Below are 24599 nucleotides of genomic sequence, written 5' to 3'. Positions count from 1 at the left end.
GCTGCTGCTGGTGTTGTGTTGCTGTTCTAAGACCGGTGTATGTGTTCTAATTTGGTCATTCTTAGAGTTGTTAAGCATTAAGATTCTTGGTGTGTGAGGAAAAAGGAGATAGAAAGGTAGAAGAGGTTAAGAACTGTATTCCTGAATTTAATTGAAAGTATCAGCATGAACCCATGGTGTTTATTGTCTAACTAACAAGCAACTAAGCATATTTCCAGCTCAAAGTTTACTAAAAAGCACTAAGAACAATGGTCAGCCCATTACTTAAAGCACCACTAGCCCCAAGGTTGTGATGTTGAGATACTGAAAGGAACAATAGATCCTTGGAGAAAAAGCTGATTCGAAGTCTGGAGTAGGAAATGGGTAAAAAAAAAAAACAAAAAACCAAAAAACCAAAAAAACAAAAAAAACAAAAAAACCTTAAAGCAAGGACGGTATCAGGTCCTGCTAGGATTCTTGCCAAAAGAACAAAGAACTCAGGAGCATGTTGAAGGGTCTTCTACTGGTGGTTGGAAAATAGCAACATCAATAAGGATGATAAATACAATGGATTGAAAGACATCGGGAAAGTTGGCATTGATGAGTTCATGATACTAAAAAATAACGATGAATAGGTCACCTTAGGAAGATGCTAGTGAATCAGCTGATTATTTTGAAAAAGGGTAAAGTTTAAGAATCTCACATTTATCTTACCCTTTGCCTTTAAAATTTTTTTAATTCAAGTATAATTAATATGCAGTGTTATATTAGTTTCCGGTGTATAAAATAACGATTCAACAATTTTATATGCTCATCTATACTGCTCTTGATTCCCTTTCCCTGTTTCATACATCCCTCCACCTACATTTCCTCTGGCAACCACCAGCTGTCTGTATTTGAGTCTATACTTTTTACTCTGGATCTATTTTGTTTCTTAAATTCAAGTGATTTCACTTAAAATTATAGCCTCTAGATCCATCTGTGTTGCTGCAAATGGCAAGATCTCATTCTTTTTTATGGCTGAGTAATATTCCACTGTATGTATATATGTATGTGTATATATAGATGTATATGTCTATATATAGGTAGATATACCACATCTTCTTTATTCATTCATCTGTCCGTGGACACTTGTGTTGCTTCCATATATTGGCTATGGTAAATAATGCTACCATAAACATAGGAGTATATATATCTTTTTGCATTAGTGTTTTCATTTTCTTTGGATGAATACCGTGTAGTGGCATTACTGGATCATATAGTAACTCTATTTTTAATTTTTTGAGGAAACTCCGTACTCTTTTCCACAGTGGCTGTACCAACTCACAGTGCACGAGGATTCCATTTTTCCTCTACATCCTCACCAACCCCTGTCATTTCTTGTTTTTGATTTTAGCCATTCTGACAGGTATGAGGTGATACCTCATTATAGTTTTAATTTACATTTCCCTGATGATGCGTGATGAACATCTTTTCATGTGTCTGTTGGCCATCTGTATGTCTCCTTTAGAAAAGTATCTATTTAGGTCATCTGCCCGTTTCTAAATCAAATCGTGTGTGTGTGTTGGTGTTGTATAGGTTCTATATATATTTTGGGTATTAACCCCTTATCAGATATATCATTTATAAATAACTTCTACCAGTTAATAGGTTGCATTTTTGCTCTGTTGGTGGCTTTCTTCACTGTGCAAAGACTTTTTATTTTGGTATAACCACAATGGTTTAATTTTGCTTTTGTGCTTCCCTTGCCTTAGGAGATGTCTAGAAAAATGTTGCTAGGACTGCTGTCAAAGGAATTACCACCTATGTTTTCTTCCAGGAGGTTTACAATTGCACTAAACATAATAAAATACCTAGGTATTGTACCCTTCTCTATGTAAACTTTAGGGTAATGGAATGGTAGTTGAATGGAAGTTTTGTTTACCATAATCTTCTAGCTAATGGGGAGGAATAATAAAATTAAAATATCACAGTTTTGTAGCCCTATGTAAATTGATCTGGGTATTGAACATCAATGCCTGCGCTGACATGGTGGAAAAGAGATAAGGCCAGATTGTGTGTCGTTCCTCGTGGGAATTCGCACTCCCATCGCTGGTGTGCTAAAGCCAACAAAATCAACTCTGGATCTCCTCATGTCCCCCTGTGCAGTACCAGTTTAAAAATGATCTAGGATAGAGGCACATGCTAATCTTCCCCACAGTGGTGTAATGAATAAAGTCCAGACTGTAGGCTACTCTACAGGACAGATGACGTACTTTCCTAAACACCTACATTTCAAGGAAAACAAAAAAGATGAATTAAAAAGACCTTTAAAACTTATCAGCTGAATGTCACATGTGGATCTTGTTTGGATCCTGGTACAAAATGTAAAAAACGGAACAGTATTTATGAAACAATTGGAGTTTTGGTCACAGACTGGACATTTAATAATATTAAAGCATCAGTTTTTTATTGTGAGTACATAACTTTAAAAAGAGTTTCTGTATTTTGGAGATGCTTATTGGAGTATTTATGGATTAAGTGATGTGATGTCTGGGATTCCCTTTAAATTAATAGGGCAGCAGCAGACAGACAAATTAATATGGGGTGGTAGGGGAAACAGGACTGGTAGGAGTTGACTGGCACCTGAGGGTCACTCAACTGTTCTGTCTTCTGTATATGTTTCAAGTTTTCCTTGGAGAAAAAAAATTCAAAAACAAAATGAACATGGTTGAGGTCTTGTTGCACATTCCTTCACTGAGTTTGTTCTGTGGTGTTAACTCTGAATTCTCAGGGATGTTATTTCTGCCATTTATTCATCACACGGATAGTTTTGAGCAGCATTTGCTGGTATTATGTAGTCAATAGCTCTAAACCAGGCAGGCATCATTGGGTATTGAATGGATTACACAGGCATAAACTGTCTGGGGCTTGGATCACCTTCTCCCATACCCATAGTCTGCATTTAAGTCATCTTGTGTTTTCTACATGCAGGGCTTCTTTCTGGAACTTAAGAGTATAAGGGTGTAAAATACCAAGCCATTGGTCTTTTGCATTGAGCTGAATAGTTTTCCTTGACGAATGAGCATTAAAAAGAAAAACAAACAAAAGATCACAGGTTGAAGTATGGCTAGTGTAGAAAATTCTGAAATGCAGGGACAATCCCTGATCAGTTGGTGTTAACGTTCTGATTTCATTCTAGTTGGAAACCAGTGTTTTAAATATCATTTATTAATGCCTAAATATTTTAGGATATGTGTTCAAAATCTCCTACATTGCCAACTTGGAGGACATTCTCCACAATTTATTAGCCACAAATGCCTATTTCTTAAGTGCCTTATCTACATATGTCCATACTTTTTAGTTAAGGTTCTGAATCTTCATAAACACTGTCTCCCTGGTCCGAGGATTTGGTTGCTGAGTACCTTGGCCCGGCAGCCAACTCTCGGCTGTATTAATATTAGTGATTAGCTTGAGTGGTTTCTCGAGGGCTTGTTCTCACTTTTTCACCATGAAGTCATGTATGAATCTAGCTTTAGTTCAAGTAATAAACATTTGTTACATGCTTGGAAAAACCTTCTGACTAGACATGAGCTCATCTAAATGTTCACTTTTCACATATGCTGGTGGAAAAGGATGTGGATGGAGGGAGAATTATTTTTATTTCCTTTATACATACGAGTGTAAAGTAATTTTCCAAAAACTCATGATATTGTCCCATTTTCTCTTGCTTCTAAAGCCGTGATTATCTTAAAGTCTGAGTTAACACAGCTGTGTTTCATTACCTTCAGGGCACAAGCATCTCCCACCCCCACCAGTGCCCTCTGAACGTTGAGAGTGTTTTCTTGGTTCAAAGGGAGGCTTCGCCTGGCCTGCCCACATTTAGCTTAAGTCCTCCATCCATATAATTGGAAAATGCCATAAAGTCAAAATGAGGGGCTGATTTCACATAGGGACAGGAGAATTATGCCCATTTGTCTAAATTATTTTTTTTCTTTTTTGGAGATAAACTATGGTTGCTGACCATTCCTATAATAATAACCATTCATTATTCCATTAAGCTTCCTACTATTTACATCACTGAGGTTTTTTTTAATTTTTGCTCTGTTGTTATAATTGAAGATGAATGTTCCAGTCTTACGCTAGCTGCCTGTGAGACCAGGCATTGTCCAATTCAGGACATCTCCTGAAACAGTAGTGGAAAAATCCCTCTCATAGAGCTCTGTAGAACTTGGTACTGCAGAAAATGATTGGGCTTGGGCGCTGGCTGGACATAGGTGATCTCAGCCCAAGTTTTGAGTCTTCTGTAAAGAGAAGGTAGGCTTAGATCAATGGTCCTCGAAGTGATTGCCCTCAAGGATTTCCTGGGGAAGTTATTCACAGCCAGAGCCCTGCCCTCAGAAATTGTGATGAAATTCATCTGGGCAGATCCTGCTTCCTATTTCTTTTTAAAGATTCCCTAGATGATCCTAATGTGAAGGAGTCAGGGGTGAGAACCATCGGAACATCTCTGAGTCACCTGGGGGGGGATGCGTTAAGCACAGATTGCTGAGCCTCATGGTAGAATTTTCTATGCAGTAAATTGGGGTATTTGCATTCGTAACAAGTGCCCAGGTGATGCTCATGCTGCCGGTGAGTCTGGACACCTGTCTTTGAGAACCACTGCATTAGATGGTCCCTGAGATTCCTTCCACGTCCTGCCTCCTGTGACTTCCTGTGGCCTCCTGAGGCGGCCCCTTTGCAGACAGATGTGGTTGCTCCAGATGCACGGCTGGTCATGTGCCTCCTGGCTTGTCCTGCAACGCAACTTGGGAGGAGGAGAAACTGCTTCCTCACTCAGATACCATGTGCAAGACCCTTGTAACCACTGACCTTAAGGACGGTCTTTTGGAACACACGAGTGGCTTTGAATCCGCCACTTGATGGTCTGTGCTGCAATCGAACGTTTCCTGTTGCTAAAACCCAGCAAGCTTCATGTGGCCCGTCCCGAGGGACCTGTGGGGAAGCAGAGACTGGTGATTTTTGAAGAATGAAAAACAGAACACTATAAATATTCTTGACAGGGGATTCATTTGCTTTATCTTTATTAGATTGCCCAGAAGGCAATAATTGGTCTTTGGCAAACAACAACGTGGAGACTGGTTGTAAAATTCCTCTGGCAACAGTTAAGATGCCTCATTTGAATAGAGCAGAACACTCTTTAGAGGTCAGTCTGGCTTCAAAGGCTCGTACATAGTTTTAACAGCGTGGACAGAGCATGGACTGGGACAGTATTTGAAGTCTTTTTTCTCTCTCCTGCCCAGGATGACAAGGATTTGGTGCATGAATTTGTAGTGGCTGAAGGTCTGACGTGTTTGATCAAGGTGGGAGCTGAGGCAGACCAGAACTATCAGAACTACATTCTGAGGGGTAAGTTCTGATGTGCCCGCTGCAAGGGGGCCCTGGCATTGCTTCCAGAAACTTCGATACTGAGAGTTTTGAAAAAGACTTGGATTACAGAGTAAGATGATAAAGACACCCCCGAACAAAAGATGACACTTTGTTCAGGTTTTATCACTTCCTGGTAACTAACTGGTGACTGAGCTAATTTTTGCCCCACACCTCTTCCTGGTTATTAAGGAAAATACTCCTTCTCAGGAGGTTCTCTACAATCCCTTTTATTTGGTGAGGAAAGAAACACACTACGGGGGCCTGCATTTCAGCAGAAAGTCACCCCAAACCAAAGAGGCCAATTTCTTTCCTGGGAAATCAGTAACTTGGGTTATTACTCAGAATGCTTGTCAGAAGCATACACTCCTCACTGGGTTTTCATGTTTGTGACTCGGTAGGTTTGGGGTGGGTCCACAACTTGGATTTTAAAGGAATGATTCCAGAAAGCTATCTGTATAATTTCATTTTTCAAAAAAATGTTAATTTTTGAGAGAGAGAGAGAGACGGGGAGAGAGTGGGGGGACGGGGGAGAGAGAGAATCCCAAGTAGTCTCTGTGCTGTCAGCCCAGAGCCTGACTCAGGGCTCTATCCCACCAACCAGAAGATCGTGACCTGAGCCAAAATCAAGAGTCAGACTTTCAGGTGCCCCTCATTTTTTTTTTTTTTTAAGTGAGGTACATGTGGTGTTTGAAGCACTGATTACTGTTTCCGTTCATAAAATTAATGCTCTTTGGTCATAGTATTTTTGTCCACCTTCATATAAATAGTTTTACTTGATCCCATAAAAATGTGACAAGGGAGAGCAGGAATTATTAGGTTGGACTCTAAGAAATGACTGCTATCAACAGTTTTGAACTATAGGTCAAAGGAGAGATTTAATGTAGTTCAATATTATCTCCATTTTTACAACTAGAAGATTTGAGACTCAAAGATGTGGAGTAGTTACCCAATCAAGTCCCTTTCTCTTGGGCATGGTCAAGCAGGGGCCATGCCTGGGCCCAGAGGGAATATCTCGTCTCCTCTTCACGTATACCTGTAACCCCACAGCTTTATCTCCCTGTTCACATAGGGGGGAAATACTGCTTTTCCTTTTCCCTTGGGTGAAGGACAAGTGCATGAAACATGATTTAGTATCAGATATCCATGGTCAGGCTTGAATGAGACAGGCAAAGTGAAACTGTCCCCTGCAGTTCCTGTTGTGTTTTACCCTGAGCAGAAGCCTCCTGACCTGTCTTGGTACCCAGCACAGCGAACTGAGTCCTGCCCTCTTGGACCCTGTCCCTGGGGAGCCACAGGGGCAAAAAGAGAGAAAGAAAACTTAGGGCTCGTTAAGAAAAAAAAAAATTAAGGACATATTTTCAAGGCAGTGGTCATGGTTTCTGTTCTTCTTGATAAATGCCGAGTGTGTGTGTGAGAGAGTGTTCCTCAGCCTTCTGCTTCTCCATGGTGCTGGGGAGGCTGGGAAGTTGCCTCTTTCTACCCATCTTCAATCTTTTCCCGGGTGTGTGGTTGATCCTCATTACAAGTTGTCAGTAGAGATGGCTTCAGGATGAATTTGATGATTTCTCTTCCCATAATGAAAACATGGAAACTTGTGGGATTTGTGTAGACAAATGAACCGCACACTTGGTCCCACTGTTGCCTGTCAGTGCAGCTTGGTGTCTGAAGAGATTCTCATCCTTAGCTTTTGTTTCACACGGGTCCAATACCTAGAAGGGGGGGAAGGCACCAAGATAAGGACAAGGGAAACTTGTCTAGTTTATTTTCCATCTGACATATGGATGTTCATAAGTTGAACCTCCTGGAAGGAAATAAATCTAAAATTACCTAATTCTGAATAGTGGGTCCACACAGTAGGGTTTTTTGTTATGTTTAAAGTATACACACACACCTCTATAGAATGAATATTATAACCATCTATGTATTTAATTTCTTGTGACCCTCATCTAGGAGTGTGTGTGTGTGTGTATTTTTATGGGGTAAACCATCAGTGTAAACCTCCACATTGATCTACAGCCAAGCCTGGGTTGAGGGGGATGGCCCTGGTAGGTGGGGTCAGCCCTTAGCAAGAAGGCCACATTTTTGTCGAAAGCCCCTTGCACACGTCTCCCACAGGTTGGAACTGGGTCACATGAGCACCTGTAGCTGCAAAGGAAGCTGGCAGATGACTTGACTTGGCTTCCTGGACTCTCAGGGCAGGGCAGGGTGGCAGCAAGAGAGAAAGGGGGTGGCTCTGGGCCTGACGATCACCAGTGCCTGCCACACAGACCAAGTTAGGAGGGAAGAGTTCAGCCCTCACTCCCTCCTGACTGAGGGCAGGGTAATCTCAGTGGCTGTACAAGGCCCCCAAATGGTGAACTGTGTGAATTGTGTTGCCTGGTCGGGAAAGATGTTTCTGATGTAGAATACTTTTAGTGAGGCTCTCCACCTTAATGCTTCTCGTTAAACTGGCAACGGTTTATTAACTTGCAGTTGTAGTACTGGGAAGGTGCCAAAGTCAACTGCCACATTTTTAAGAATCAGAATACCCAAACACAACCAGGGGAGAGTCCTGTCACCCATGTGCTGCTTGTCTGTGTAGAAAATGCCACCGAGGTCCTCCACCCTTTCATTGCCACCACCAGGGCCTTGCCTTCAGATTTTTCCTCTCCATTTGTGTTTGTTGATCGAAGACCAGAAGCTCCCCAGATGTTCCCTGGAAAATGAACAAGTTCTCCCTCCATTGGGGTTACTACGAGGCACTCTGTTTTCCATGGAATGGAGTTGCCTTTCCCTGCCTGCCTCGCTCGAGCTAAGTCTCAGTAGACTCGGTGTGACCAGGGCGCTGTGTGCAAACATCAGCACATTTTGATGTATCTGACCAGAATCCATGCCAGGAAGGTACCTTCTGAGGGATGTAAATGACAGATTTCTCAGGGTGTGACTTTTGTGTTTTTATATAAGGAAACTATCATTTTTCCCAGCCCGCATGTTGAGTCACCCCTTCCTGACTTTGAAGAACTTCTCTTGTAGGCTTTTTTAGATGGTGATCAGCCGCCGGCAGAACACCAGACATTTGCAATCAAGGACAACCTTTGAATTACCTCTTTGTTTAACCTCATTTCAACCCTATTACCTTGGGTGAAGTATGGTGAGGCCAGATGCAGATCCAGAGAGAAAGTGCAGAGTGTTTTATAGCTTTGTAACACACAGTTTCCTGGGGAGAACACAGAGTGCCCCACGGAGGCCACTCAGGAGAAGCATGGGGGTCAGTCATGAGGCAGAGGGAGAGGGCAAGCACCTTTGTTGTGGTTTCCCTAGGAAGGAGCTGGCAGGGTGGGGTCAGCCAACTTACCCCTGTGGGCCCTGGAGCTGTTAGAGTAGAAGTATCATGGCCTACAGTGTGAGAGCCCAACATGTCAGGTGGCTGGGGGTGTGCACTTCAGCTGCTGGAAAAGAGCTGACCGACCTCTACCCAGAGCCTCAGAACTGCATCACTGTAAAGTCTTACAACCTCAACAGTAGATTGGTGGTCAAAATCCTGTCAGGAAGGGTGTGCCTTCATGAAGTTACCTCGGAGCTGTGCTCATGTGTGAGTCCCCCAGATCCAAAGGAAACGAGCATTTGGAGAACCCAGTGCTTTCCACATCTGCTTTTAGAACTCGATTAATTTATCTTTATTTTTGTGCTCAGCTGTCTGTCAGCTTTTCTTTTTTTTTTTTTTAAGGCCTAGGAATGTGTTGCTTTTAGTAGAGGATGTATCTGCTGAGCAGTAAAGATAGGTTTTGAGTTATGGTGTAGCCCAGTGCTCTCTGAAAATGTGAGCCAGCTGCTGGGAAGAAGTCTAAATGCACAACATGCAGAAATAATATTTATCTGACTTATTATTCTTGGATGGTTCTAGCTAATGACCTAAAGTTTTTCAAGATAGCCAGTATTTAATATAAGTCTCCTGTGGAATTTTGTACCTCGCAATTATTCTTATTCAAGTAGGACCTCGAATGGTATATTCCTGGGAACTTTCTGCACACATACTGAGCCTTCATGGGGGGGGGGGGCCCTTTAAGCCCTGGGGACGTGACGATGACAGCAAGATACAGGCATGCCCTGGCCACTTCATCTGTTGTATCTCATACACCTTACATATTTAGAGATTATGTGTGTATAAGGGGATCAGCTTCGGGGCCAGGGGTGGGGGATGAGAAAGAGATGAGTAGAATCCGTGAGATCAGCTGCCTTTTCTGGCTGTACTTCAAGGGAAGCTGCCTCTTAAGGGCTAGTTTTACATGGAGAAGTCTGATTTGATCATTTCACCTGAAGCAAAGTACCCATTAATCAAAAAAACACCACTGTCGTTATCAGAGCTGGATAAGGTCTTAGAACTCCTATAGCTCAACCCTTTCATTTTAGGAGAAAACTGCAGATATTTTGTTTGTCCCTACAATTCATCTTAAAAAATGTTTTCATGCCTGTCAACATTGAAAAATCAGAACATTTGACCTAAAAAACAACAACAACAACAACAACATCCAGATTTCAGGTAGCTTTGGGAAAACTGGAACCAGAGAATTTCAGTGCCCTGCCAAATATCACTTAACTGTATTCTACTCTGGGGAGAAAATGCCTTCCATGTCAGGGGATCTCTTAATGAGGTTCAAGACTTCTGCCCGGCGGGGGGGGGGGGGGGGGGGGAGTGTCAGCACCAGCATCATCTGGAACAGACACATTATAGACAGAGTGCAAAGAGATTTGTGATCTTAGGTGGTGGTGCAAAATGATCAAATGGTGTTTAAACCAAAATCTTCCACCCTGGCAGAACTTAGAAGTCTGCGTTTTTGGCATTTCAGAACAAAGGAGGAGGACAGAGGTTTGGTTCAGACTATAGACTGGGAGCATAGGAAGGGGCCCAAACCGGCCCCAAAGTGGGAGGATGGGAGCAGAAGTGGGGAGCTACTCACCTCCTGAACCAAGCTCAGGTCCTTGGTACCATGTTTACTCCTGAACGGCCGGGCCTTACTCTCGACTCCCTTACGCTGGTCCTGGGGCACACCTGACCTGTGTTGGAGGAACCTTCCTCTCGTGAGATGAGTACATCAGGATGTTTGGTCAGGACTTAAGGGATCAATCATGGCAGCCACGTGGCCAGACTTTGGTGTGGATGACAATGGCACAGTTGCACAGGTATCTGGGTCACCCCCTAGACTCTCACCAGCCCTTGGTGGTTGAAGCCACTGTCAGTGATGGAGTTCTTTCTCATCAGATGTCCCTCTTCATGCTAAGTCCATATGACCGGGACTATTCCCAGGAGGGAATCATGATGGCTGGCACAAATTGGCACCCCATGAGGCCAGACTAAACCTGCAGGTATTTTATTTGCCTCATAGAGTATGTTAAAAATTTTTTACAAGAGTTACGAACATTTTTATTTATTTTTTTGTTGTTTATTTATTTTGAGACAGTATGCAAGCAGGGGGAGGGGCAGACAGAGAGGGAGAGAGAATGCCACGCAGGCTCCACACTGTCAGCACAGAGCCCGATGTGGGGCCCGAACTGAAGGACTCATCATGACCTGAGTGAAACCAAGAGTCGGTAGCTTAACAGACTGAGCCACCCAGGTGGCCCAGTTATGAACATTTAAGAATTGAGGGATTGGACATAAAATTATGGATATATGGCTTCTTCTGTAAAACTGAAAGCTCAGGCCAACACAGGGTCTTTATCGCTGCGTGGCCATAATTAGCGAGAGTTAGAAGAAGCAGTTTCCTTCACAGGGAGCTCATGGGCTCTGTTGACCTCCGTTTCCACCACTCTTTTGTGTGTTGCCCCTGGGTTGTTCCGCTTTGTTGCCTCTGTGCCCCAGAGGCATGTGAAATCACATGCCTGATGAAATTGCTATCTGTGAAACCAGGGTTACAGTGATGTAAAGTAGAAGAGTCTAGCTCTGTCCTAGCTGGGCATACGTTGTGCTGTCGTTGCTGCTTTGTGAACTTGGATCTCAAGTCCAACACGATGTTGTTTTTTTTTTTTTTTTTTTTTTTTTTATCCCATCCTGGCTTTTTTTTTTTTAATGTTTATTTTTGAGGGAGAGAGAGAGCATGAGTGGGTGGGGGATGGGGAGAGAGAGAAGGAGACACAGAATCTGAAGCAGGCTCCAGGCTCCGAGCTGTCAGCACAGAGCGTGACACAGGGCTTGAACCCATGAGCAGCGAGATCATGACCTGAGCCTAAGTTGGATGCTTAACCGACTGAGCCAGGTGCCCCTCACCATGGTGTTTCTTAGTATGCGATCAGCACTGTCCTCTGTCACCTTCCCCATCCGAGCTATTATGTGAATATCTGGGGAGAGAAATCCTGGCACCACACAGGTAGTGGCATCCTACAGTCTGAATTTCCATCCAAAGTTCTGAATTTGGGAAACAGACTGAGAGTAGGTGGAGCCGCTGACTGAGGCAAGAGTGTGTTGACCAGGAGATTCCTGTTGGAGACTTGCTGCATTGGTTGCACTTGTAAGGTGATAAAAGCAAGGCTTTCATGTCCTAAATCATGTGCCTTGGACTCAATGGCGGAAAGTCCTCACTGTCCACGCATCAAAGGAGGGGTCCAGGTATGTCCCGGAGAGAATGTCAGAGTGTCAAGGCCAGCAGAATAGAGACAATCCAAGATGGACGTGTCTGAAAAGAAAAGAGAGTAAAACTGAGTGATATACAGATTTTTCTTAAAGCGGAAATAGCCTTTTATAATTGCTTTTCATCGTGCAGTCCGTGGACACACAAGAGTATGGAAAGCAAATGGCAAAGAAAGGAAAAAAACATAAAAATCACCTATAATCCTACTGAACAAAGATGAAAACCATTTTCTACTCACATATATACATGCCTGCTTCCCACATGCCTCTTGCAAAAATGAAGTGTCCTTTACGTACATTGTCAGCTGTGTCTGACAGAAGGGAGTGGCTTGAAAATACACACCTTGGAAGCTGGCTTTGTGACATATCTTAGACCTCAGTGCAATTATTTAACTTCTTTAAAGTGCAGCTTCCAGGGAGATATCTAATTTTAGGAGTGTTATGAAGGTTACAGGGCTCATAGAAAGACCTGACTAAAGGATTGAGTTGTAACTCTGACAGTTATTATCAATAATAGTCAATGATATCAATGTAGTAACCACCTGTTATGGGCTGAATTGTGTACTTCCCCCAAATTCGTCTGCTGAAGTCTTACCCCCAGGACCTCTGGATATGACTGTATTTGAAGATGGGGCCTTTAAAGAGGTGCTTAAAACGAGGTTATTAGGGTGGACCCCGATCCAGTATGACTGGTGTCCTTATCAAAAGAGATAAAGACAGATCTGTGAGGGAGGGGGATGTGAACACCCAGGGAGAAGACAGACAAGCTAAGGAGAGAGGTCTCAGAAGGAATGAGTCATGCCAACACCTTGATCTTGGACTTGCAGCCTCCAAAACTGAGAAATTTCTGCTGCCTATACCCCTAGTCTGTGGTATTTGTTACAGCAGCTTCAGCAGACTGATACACACCGTAGCCTACAACCCTCTGGGAGTTGCTTGTATGTTACCTGGGGTGAAAGTCTTGAGGATACAGTTGTTGTGTTAGAAGGTATGTACATGTGCACCTTGTTTGGGATTGAATCATTGTCCTGAGAAAGGATATGGAAATTTATGCTCCCATCCATGTTCCTTTCTGTTCATTTACTCCAGGCCTGGGGTGATCCTTCTCTGTGATCTTTGTTACTCCTGGTGATTAGGGCACCCTTATTACTAACAATGAATTTTATACTCCTTTTTAAAAAATGGTTTGTAATTTTGGTTGTCATTGTGTTAAATCTGTCGATTAATTTGGGAAGAATTGACATCTTTATTTGAAAATTCAAAACTACTGCTTACATGCCCTTCTGTGTCCCCGGGGCAAATACTCCTCAGGAGTAAAACTCCAGTATGTGTGCATCAGACTCTTGTGTGAGATGTCTACTTCCTTTGACTTTGGTAAAGAATTTTGTGTGTAGTCCTCTTGGGTGTTTTTTTTTTTAATTTTTTTTTAATGTTTTATTGTTGAGACAGAGAGCGTGAACAGGGGAGGGGCAGAGAGAGGGGGAGACACAGAATCCAAAGCAGGCTCCAGGCTCTGAGCTGTCAGCACAGAGCCCGACACGCGGCTTGAACTCACAAGCCGCCAGATCATGACCCAAGCTGAAGTCGGACGCTTAACCGACTGAGCCACCCAGGCGCCCCATCCTCTTGGGTGTTTTATATTCATTCTTGTTTCGTCTTATTTTTGAACTGGGCCTGATATTTCCCACATTGATAGAGTGAGAAAGTTGTTTTGGGTTTTTTTTTCTTGTTTACTTGTTTCGTGAATTGGGTTTTGGAGTGTTGTCTCCTGGGAAGGGTCTTGCTCACCATGCCCCCACCCTTGGGTGTGTTTTTGCTGCAAACCGGGACACTCTGTGTCTGGGGCCGGGATTCCTTACTTGTAGCAATAACTTGGTGAAGACAGTGAGAGAGTTAGCTCCTTTTCCTCTGTATTTACATGTCTGAATCTTTTCTTTTTGCACTTAGGCCAGTAGCCTGCCTGATGGAGGTGTGGTCTGGCGGTTTGGGGCATTCGCCAGCCCATGGCCGAAGGTGGGCCTCTTGAAGCTGGAGGATATGGTCTTCTTGTTTTGTTGGTTTTATCTTTCCCCATGTTGAAACCTATGCTTTTGGCGTCTAACCTTCTCTGTGCCCTGGCTGTGTCTGACCTCAACCTAATCCTTTTGCTCACGCACTTGGCATGCCGTTGGTGATGTGACCTCCAGGCGGAACCAGCCACACTGCTGAGAAATTTGGTCAGGGCCGGGAAAACCACAGCCCTTCCTGCTTGGGGAGGGAGGCTGAATTCTTCTGGCTGCTGCTATTGGTGTATGGTGGCAGAAGTGCCACCCCCAGAGCACTCTGAATGTCCCATCTGTGGCCCTCTTGTCCCCCTGCCATCTCTACCCTGCATCAGGCCTGCACCCCTTTTAAAAAAACTGAGTCAGCGAGGGGCGCCTGGGTGGCTCCGTTGGTTGAGCATCTGACTCTCGGTTTTGGTTCAGGTCATGATCTTGCAGTTTGTGGGGTCAAGTCCAGTGTCGGGCTCTGCTCTGGCAGCACAGAGTCTGTCTGGGATTCTCTCTATCCCTCTTTCTCTGACTCTCTCTCTCTCTCTCTCTCTCTGTCTCTCAAAACAACAACAACAAAAACTGAGTCAGAGAATAGCTGAGAGATGCAGTTCTGTCCTTCCCTTCCAGTCCATTTGTGCACAGAGGCCCAAAATGGGCTCACACTGGTGCAGTTCACGTCTCTCCCTTGGCCTGCCCAGATCATGGGTTTTCAGTGGGTTCAACTTTTCTCCATGATCTTCTATAACGTTGCGTTTTCCAAAATAGGGAATTGGATGCTGGGCCCAGTATTCCCCTTGAACCCACTGCAATCTCTTACGTATGTTGATGGGCCTCAGAACCAGCCGTGTGTGATTGGCTACCCCTCGTCTCACGGCTGATGGAATCTCTTGTCCACCGGCGCCTCTTTGGTTATCTGGGTAGATTGGTAGGAAGATAGCTTGGAGGCTGCTTGTGTGGTGCCATTTTTTCTGGTTATGTTACTGAATCATTATTGCTGGTGGTCTGTGCCTTGGCACAGCCCTGGTCTGCAGGGCCATACATAGGAATGACGTGTCAGGAAGAGGAGAAAAACTCGAGGAGGCAGTGAAAGGCCAGAGCTGGGTCCTGACCTCTGATGAGACAAAGTGCCCTTTGTTTTTCCTCTCCGTGCTCAGGTGGGAGAGGAAGTTACTGGGAGAGACTGCAGGTGACATGCCGCAGCCTGAGCCCCTCACCACATTTGGCAGCCAGTAGGCTATTTGCCTGCAGTTTCTTTGTCTCAATTTTTTTTAAAGGTTTTATTTATTTTTGGGAGAGAGGGAGACACAGAATCGGAAGCAAGCTCCAGGCTCTGAGCCACCGGCACAGAGCTCAATGCAGGGCTTGAACCCGTGAACCGTGAGATCGTGACTTGAGCTGAAGTCAGTTGCTTAACCAACTGAGCCACCCAGGCACCCCTGCTTGCCTTTAGTTTCTAACTCTACGTGGACACTTCAGCTGTAAACATGATTTTGATTTTCCCTCTAACCCCAGTGTTTCTCTGTTCCCCTGTAATTAGAGAATGTTTATTTCCTGGTAATTTTCCTTTAGGGTTAAAGGTTTATCTTTCAAGCGTTAATTTTCCTGAAGTAAAAATCAGTCATTAATACTATTGAATATAGCAAACATTAAGTAGTAACAGGAACACTTTGCATGACGCAGTCTTTACAAAGCAGTAGACTGCTAGGTCTGCCTGGCAAACACTATTTTCAACGTGGAGCATCTAGGCTGAATCAGGTGAAATTGGTGACAGGGGACCATTTTTGCTTATAAGAAATGGTAGAGTTGAATGGTTTTATGTAATATTTGTATCGTAGTTTGATCTTGATTAATTCCTGGACTTACTAGATGCTTCTTTAAAATTTGCCTTGGAGCACCTGGGTGGCTCAGTCGGTTGAGCACCTAACTCCTGATTTCAGCTCAGATCATGATCCCAGGGCCATGGGATTGAGCCCTGCCTTGGGCTCCATGCTAACTGTGTAACCTGTTTAAGATTGTCTCTCCCTCCCTCTCTCCCTCTCCCTCTCCCTCCCTCTCTCCCTCTCCCTCTCCCTCTCCCTCTCCCTCTCCCTCTCCCTCTCCCTCTCCCTCTCCCTCTCCCTCTCCCTCTCCCTCTCCCTCTCCCCCTTTGCCCCTCTCCCCTGCTCATGCTCTGTTTCTCCAAAAAATAAGTAAAATAAAATTTGCCTTGCATTTTTTTAAACTTTCAATTTATTTTTTTAATGTTTATTTGCTTTTTGGGAGAGAGAATGAGAGAGAATGAGAATGAGAATCTGAAGCATGCTCCAGGCTCTGAGCTGTCAACACAGAGCCCAACGGCGGGGCTTGAACTCACAGACCACCTTGCATTTTATATAGAATCATAGCCCTCCAGAAATTCAGGCAAGTTTGCAGATGAAACAAAACAAAAAAAAACCTTGAAATTTTCTGCTGTCACATCTCTGAGTCCTTTGATCTAAAGAGTCCTTTCAGTCACAGTTTCAGCCAGAGAGATTTCTCCAGAATTTTCATTTCCACCAGAAACCTCCATCTTCTTCCTTTTATCTGAGATGAGATAGAAGAAAGACAAACAGAGTTACTTGGCCATTCGTGTGTGTGGAATTTTCCACAACCAAATCTCATTGCTGTGTGTTCATCAGGAATTTTTCCACTCTATTCATACTGAAGATGTGCCTCCTCACCCCATCCTTCCCTCCTTGCTCAGTAGACTTTTCCAGAAGAACTGCAGGCTAGGGGTACCTTGAATCATAACCTTTATTTCCTTGGCTGTAACCCAATCTCACATGTGATCTCCTTTATAGGGCTTCTACTACAAATTCAGGTTTATAATAGAACAGAATGTCTTGAGCAAATTTTAAACCCAGCCCCAAACATGGATTAAAATTATCTTCTTGCCTAGGATTTTCTGGGGAAATGTCAGTTGCCATGTTCAGAGATGCCTGCTTTCTGGAGTTTGGGGATCTCTTGGTAGATTGGGCCAGCCTCCCACCTGAATGCTACTCTTCTTCCTGGCATTGTGGCTTCCCCTGCCATCCTTGTGTGCAAGGTCTCCAGACCTGCAGAGTCAGCCATGTCCTGGGTGTCCCGAGTGCACTATGTCCAAACCTAATCCATCTTTACTCCTTGGTCAGCACTCCCATGGCCCCATTCATCGTGTCTGTGAACAGCAGTCCTCCGTCATGCTCAGGACCACTGCCTCCTTCTCTGTAATCATCAATCGCCACATCTGGACTTCTCTGCCCCTCACTCTTTCAAGTGCTTTCATCATTTTTGTTCCCAGTTCTAGTTTCTGACTTCAGACCATCGTTTGTTCCTTCGCCATCTGTGCCACCAGCCTCCTGGCTGGTCTCTTTGCTTTTACTCTCTAGGCCATTTTGTACCCTGTTGCCTGGGTTGACTCTCCGCCGTGCCGATCTGGTCTCCTCAGTCCTTGGTGTAGATCCTTCAGAGGGTCCTCTCATCCTCAGGATGGAGCCCTTGGTCTCCTCTGTGCATAGCACCCACCTTGGTCCTGCAGGGTATGTGTCTGTCCAGTCCATTTCAGCATTGTCTCTGACTGGGGCATCTGCCTACGAGGCCCTTCCTCACCTGCTTCACACTTTATCCCTTGATTCCTGCTCTTACTCAGGATGGGGCTTATGTACAATATTCTGCAGGAGACCTTTCTCTGCCCCTGATATTTGGGTCCTCTGTGCATAGCTTGGTCCTGACACTTCCCTCCCTGATTGTATTTGTTAAGCGTTTGCTATGGACCAGACACCTTAGGATAATTCTGTGGATGATATTTGGGTGCCTGCTTGTCAGTTTCCATCCTTGATGCCAGGCTCATTTTAGGAGTTCAGCAAGATTGGCTGAAGGAGAGGATAGATGAATGATAGAACGTCTCCAGGGAAGAGAGCTCATGACACTCAAGGAAGCTGCTGGTCTGTGCTAAGAGTTTGAGAGAGCTCATGTCTGCTCATCTTGAAGCTTTAGCCCAACAGATCTCTTGTTCCTGAAGAACTATAGCATGAGTTGATTTGTTTTCAGTACTTAAAAAAGAATGCCAAGTTACTGAATTTTCCTTTTGATAATTTTGCTAGGTCAGTAGGTCAAGATGGTATATAGCTTGATTTTAAGTATGCCACGATTTCTGCAAATAAAATACATGCCAAGTGGCTTATACTGTATAACCTGTTTTATATCTCAAGGAATTATTTACCTGCCTCTGAAACCGAAGTGCCTTGGTAGCAGGAACAGTGTCGTCATAGCTTTTGTGGCCCCGGCTCTAGGCTGCTTCTTGATGCCTTGTTAGATGCTCAACAGATATTTGATGAAAAAAACAAATGAATGAGCGGAAGGGAACTCTGTCTTGGTGTTCGTGTTTTGTGAGTGATTGTCGGCAGCGTGTACTTTATATTGAGAATTGGGCCTGCAGGATCCTAAGATGTGAAACGGTGAGACAGTAGTATTATAGTAAATGATGAAATGTGATTTGGAGGGTTTTCATTTGATTTGGTTTTCAGTATTCTCATGATCTCAACCACATTATCTCTTGCTTCCTCTGCCTTGCCTCTCCTTTCCCCAGCTCTTTAAACTTGGATTCCCCCAAAGCCATTCCTATGCTAGTTTGGCCTGACTCCTTTCTGGAGCCATTTCCTGCAGGCAGGATAGCCCCCACGGCCCCTTGCTGCACACCAGCATCTCTGCCCGCAGTGCCTTTTTGGCTCCAGAATTCCCAGAAACATGACTGGAGTGTCCTGATCAGCCAAGTATTAGAGCTCCCTTCCTTTCCCTTCTAGGTAACTCTTCCTTAGAGCTGGCCTTGAGCCTGTGGGGGCTTAAGTGGGGGATAAGTTTTAGATGTAGTTAGATAAGTAAGGGGCTGTTTTTGGAGGAGGGGACAAAATTGTTGCTTTTAAAGGCAGATTAGGAGCAATGGGTAGGAGTTATAGGAAAGTGGTTTTTGACTGAAGACAAACTCCAAGAACAGAGTTGGAAAATTCGTTTATTTCTCTTGCCAACATAAACTGATCAGTGGTGACTTTCTGGAGCATTCTGTTGAGGATTCTGAAGCCACATCCAGCATCAGCAGAAAAGAGTGCCACAACTGATTAGTGATGTCTGTCAACAGCCTGAGAGGTGGGGATTGAATAGGAATACTATATATGGTATTTGTTTATTCTGGGGAATCCTCGGGGTTTTCAGAATCTTGGTTGGGTTGATTTCAGAAAGGTGTGTGCCAATTAGTTTTCTAATGACAGAACACACTATTTTGCATTGGGAATGCTCCAGTGGAGACCAGATGACCTGTTAGAGTTGTAAGGCTTGGGGAAGGGTGAAGCTGGGTGATCTCTAAGATCCCTTCTAGTTCTAAGATTCTGTGATTCTCAGTAAAAAATAAAAAGCAGATGGGGAATGAAAATAGAGCTGCTTGGCTCTCCCTCTTGTGTGTGCTCTGTGCTAGTTGCTGTAATATTCCCAGGCTATCACCAAGTATATATTGTCATGGTTCAGCATCAAAGAAGGCCATCTGGTTGCATGACACAGAGCCCAGCCAAGTCATTGAAAAGGAGGATGAACTGCCCATCATTAAGGGGCTGATGTTCGTGTTGATCTATAGAATTTCAGAGGACTAGCACAGCTGAGAATTGGTTTCTACCCAGGGTTTCATATGTACATGGTGAGGTCAGGAGCACAGGAGATAGTGGTGGGTTTGCTGTTTCTCCAGAGCTTGAGGGCCAGGACACCATGAGGTTGGACTCCTTGGTCAAAGCAAGGTAGGGCTGGAGAAGTGGGTTGGTAGTCACAACAAGAGTGCCCACTGGTTGGGCTGCCTCTGCTGCCTTCCTGACTTTCCTTGGTATCAAACTACCAACAATGGTCTGAATAGTTTCTCTCACCACATGCATTTTGCTGCCTTACATCCCTTTTTCCATGTTTCCTTCCTATCTTTCTCAGGTCTTAATTGGAGGGTTGCATTAAGATTGATCTCTCCCAAATTCTAGATTTCATTGCTTTTTGTCAGTTCGTGGTCCCAATTTTTCTATGGTTGGAGACCTCAATAAAGATGGGTCAACTGGTTCATTCATTTATTAGTGTGACTTGATTACCTTATGAGTCAGTCACATTGGGCTCTGAGTATAGGGTAGTAGAGAAGAGTACACACCAAACAGTTACAAGTTGTGCTGCTAAGTCCAAGAATAAGGTATTAAGGAGAGCAAGGTTAGAATTTAGTAAGGGAAGTGACGTGCACACTATGATAGGCAGAATTCTAAGATGGCCCCTGTGATTCTGACAGACGTGGGAATATCAGGGAACTGTGATTGTTTCATTACATGGCAAAGATGAAAGAATTTTGCAGATGTAAAGTCCCGAATGCGTTGCTTTTGAGTCAGTTAAAGGGAGATTATCCTGGGTGGGATGAGCCTAAACAGGTGAATCCCTAAAAGAGAGTCTAGAAGTCAGAGACTCTCCTGCTGATCTCGAAGAAGCAAGTTGCCATGAGTTCTCCAGCTGCAAGGAAATGAATGCTGCCAACAACCACATAAGCTTGGAAGGGGACCCCAAGCCTCAGATGGGACCACAGTCCCGGCTGACACCTTGATTGCAGCCTTGTGAGACCCTGAGCAGAGGACCCAGCTAAGCTGTGCTTGGATTCCTGCCCTATGGAAATTGTGAGATAATACGTGTTGTTTCAAGCTGCTAAGTTTGTGGTGGTTTGTTCTACAGCAACAGAAAACAGATTTGGTCACATACAGAGAATCACAATACAAAGCCATCTGGACGTGCTCAAATTGGTACAAGATACCATGTGAACACTCGAGGCAGAGGTCTCTGCTGGGTGTTAGAGAAAGGTTTCATGAGGTCATTGACTTCAGATTTTCTTCCTGGGCTCTTTAGGCAACCACGTGCCATCCATTCAAACTGAATTCTCCTCTATGCCACTACTGCTGCTTGGGTGTGAGCCTCTCCCATGGTCTGCTCAGACCCTTTGCTCACAGCTGGTGGTGGCTCCTTTGGGTCTCTCAGCTTTGGTGACACTCACATCCATTCAAGTAAAGGGCTCTCTGCTGTACACAAATAGGTAACTAAAGAAGGCGATTCAGAAGAAAATTCAGTGTTTTCCAGTATGCCATTGTCATGAGAAACCATGGTCGTCTTCAGATTGGGCTGAGCTTCAGGGAGAACAAGGGAAGCTCGTAAGCATCATTTGGGTCATGTTGGGGTGATCATGCTGGTTAAGTCTGACATGGATAATGGGGGCACAAGGGCTCTGGGACAAGTCTTGCTCCTCTCCAGAGATGGTTTTGGCTCATCCTTCTCTGTATCTGCACCATTCACTGCTTCACGTGTTCATGCATCGTGTCCTATGCAGAGAACTACAGTTTGGGGGAGGGGAGGGCGGGCTCCAGCTGAGGCCCCTCACCACAAGGAACTTGGCAGTGGCCTTAGGATAGGAGCCATCGAGTAAGGATGGATATACAAAAAACACTGTATTAAGTTAGGTTTTGGATGAAAATCCTGAAATGATCATTTTTCCCCCTCAACTTTGCTTGCATCAGCATTATGTTTCCTAAGGTGGTTGATAAATTGTACATAGTTCAGTCCTATATGATCCATTTCAAAGACATAGGAAACTATTTTTCACTTCTTGCTCAGTCTTTCAAGATGTTTGCTTTTCAGAATTCAGCTTTTCTTTTTACAGAATCAGCTTACTGTATCAGGTTTCATGAGAATTTCATAAAACTTGAAATGTACTTGAATCAACTATTCTCACGTATGCAAAACATAGCACAGAGGTTTTTAGGCATTATCAGGCTTGAAATAAATATGTAATTTACTGGTTTTGTTTCTGAATTCCATGTGGATTACAAAATCCCTTTTGTATCAGTTCAAGTCCTAATGTGAAAGGTGCTTGGAACAAGAAATGCTAACAGTTGTGTAAACTGAAGTTGAGATAGTAGCAGTCTTCCAGACCTGTTGAGTGGTGTGGTCGTTTCCCCACCTGCTTGGACAAGCAGATACTCTGTGGAGGCCGCCTCTGGGTTCGGTGGCTCTGGGAATGGAGCAATGGCTGACTGGCTGCTCTTCCAGTCCCTGGGAGCGCGCTCCGGCCGAAGGCCCTTCTCCCTGTTCCCGTGGGGAGCTGTGCCTGGCCAACACGTGAGCAGGTGGTTGCTGTTCTTCCCCTGAAGCTGAAAGGCGAGGTGTATCATCCTCTGAATCATCTGGTCTAAATTAGGTTTTCTGACTAGTCCTGCACTAAGAAATAAATATAATTGCTCATAAAAAGGGATTTATTTAAAAGGTTCTGAACGTACACTGAGTGTGCTCGAATCTGCCAGCTCTGAAAAGATGCTCACATTGCAACCTGTCTTGTAACCTAATGGGCCCCCTAGGTCAATTGACCAATGCTTTCCTCTTCATTCTTTGTCCACGGGGGAGACGGCCTGGGGCTGTTTTTCCCCATGCAGCTGACCGCAAGGGGTGCGCAAGCCCCCTGTCTCTGTTGGCATCTCGGGCTTCTATCACTTGAATGCAGTGGGGTCTCCTGAAAGTTGCCACACAAACACCTTTCAGGACATGTTCATTTTCAAGGCATATGGATGCGGAAGGGAGAAAATATTTACCCCACCAGTGGGGAAGATGGACTCCACTTTGGCTCTGTGAAGGGGCGTATGTAGATTGGACTCTTTGGAAGTGTCCGTATCTACTGGGCACTTGACCTCTTTGCTCTGGGCATGCTGACCCTTATGCCTCATTCTCCTTGGCTTACTGCTGGGCTTCTCTTTACCTTTTCCATGACACCCTTCTGTGATGCCTTCGGGAGAGCCCTTCCTAAAGCTGTCTGCGGGTGTGGCCTTCCTACCTCACAGAATATTTGTAACTGTTTGTCCCCCCTGTCCTTCCTCACCATGGGCAGTGTCCTTTTTAAGAAGCAGATAACTCTTTCAGGGTGCCTGAGTGGCTCAGTCGGTTGAGTGTCCGACTTGGGGCTCAGGTCACGATCTCACAGCTTGTGAGTTCAAGCCCCACGTGGGGCTCTGTGCTGACAGCTCAGGGCCTGGAGCCTGCTTCCGATTCTGTGTCTCTCTCTCTCCCTGCACCTCTTCTGCTTGCACTCTAGTGTGTGTCTCTATCTCTCTCTGAAAGACACATAAACGTTAAAAAAAAATTGGAAAAGAAGGCACTCTAATTTGCACCCATGTCCCACTCTGAGCAGGCACCTTGTACAGTGCCTGGTGTTCGCTAGGCCCTTCATAAAGGAAACCCGTTGACCAGACACTGTTGGGGGGAGAACAAATCTGTGCAACAAGGATAAGGCAGAGAAGTCCTAGAATCAAAAGCTAGAAAAACAGAAGGAAAGACCCACAAGAGATGAACATGGTCATAACCAAAACCATGTCCACACATGTGGACAGTTAGGTGGAAACCTTGGCTTTCTTGGCTTGGCCGATTTAGGCTGCTGTATTAGATACTAATGGGAATCTGGAATGATGAGCCCCTTTCTGGGTATTTGGGATGGTTTTCTGGGAACAGAATGCTCTGTGTTCCCGATGAGAGCCCTGTGTTTCTCAGGAATAAAGTCTTCCTTTGGGGGCTCCCTTTTTTTCTTTTTCTTTTTCCTTTACATAGAGGGCACAGTCCCGAGAGATCCAGAAGACAATTGCAGGATGTCCTGGTCCTTTGCCCTCGAGACGATAAGCTTTCTAGCCTGTATGTCTGAGCTGTTTCTCTGTGGCTTTTTCCCTTTTAGCCTCATGCAGTGTAGGAGGTTCACCCTGGTGGTCTGGGTGTTGGGTGATCTCATTTGCTCAGTGTTTACGTGAAGCCTGTACCGCGTGTACAGCCGTATGCCATCAGCTTCCTCTATTAACTGGACTAGTGTAGTATTAACAAGGGAACATGGCTGTTGTATCAGATTATGCCTTGAAGGTCTAGGGTGCTGAAAAAGCTGACTTCATTGCATAGCCTCTGCCCTCTTGGAGAGCTGGACTTGACAGCCTCTCACCTATTCCCACACCGGTTTCCACGCCGGTGTGTTGGGCCAAATCCCCACTCACCTTGCTTCTCACATGCTCTGGGCTCTGCTGATGGGTTGGTGTCAGCTGGACAGAATGCAGTGCATCAAGTCTGGCCATGTGTGTGGGTGTGTGAGATTCTGACCCCCAGCAAACGTCCCCATCGTTTGCTATAAAGAGGGGGTCTGGAGGCAGGTTTCTCACTTGGAGTTTTTTTTTTTTTTTTTTAATTTTTTTTTTCAATGTTTATTTATTTTTGGGACAGAGAGACAGAGCATGAACGGGGGAGGGGCAGAGTGAGAGGGAGACACAGAATCGGAAACAGGCTCCAGGCTCCGAGCCATCAGCCCGGAGCCTGACGCGGGGCTCGAACTCACGGACCGCGAGATCGTGACCTGGCTGAAGTCGGACGCTTAACCGACTGCGCCACCCAGGCGCCCCTCACTTGGAGTTTTATAAGTATATATGGCTGCTGGTGATACTCAGGCTGGCTTTGGATGTTGGTTCCCTAGATACAGCAGAACACGAGGGTGTTTAGCTTTGATATCCTTT

General features: G+C 44.7%; 1 protein-coding gene across 4 annotated transcripts in view; it reads left to right on the top strand.

The window, feature by feature from the left end:
* Positions 1-24599, top strand: part of FHOD3 (formin homology 2 domain containing 3) — a 480663-nt gene that overhangs the window by 210916 nt on the left and 245148 nt on the right. For all 4 annotated transcript variants that reach the window (XM_030336761.1, XM_030336760.1, XM_030336759.1 and 1 more), the window contains exon 5: positions 5262-5367. In XM_030336761.1, coding sequence (XP_030192621.1) covers positions 5262-5367 — 106 coding nt within the window. The remainder of the gene's footprint in view (positions 1-5261; positions 5368-24599) is intronic.

Source organism: Lynx canadensis, chromosome D3 (genome assembly GCF_007474595.2).
Source record: "Lynx canadensis isolate LIC74 chromosome D3, mLynCan4.pri.v2, whole genome shotgun sequence".
Classification (NCBI taxonomy): domain Eukaryota; kingdom Metazoa; phylum Chordata; class Mammalia; order Carnivora; family Felidae; genus Lynx; species Lynx canadensis.
Note: the sequence above shows the minus strand (reverse complement) of the source record. Positions and strands in the feature narration are given on the sequence as shown.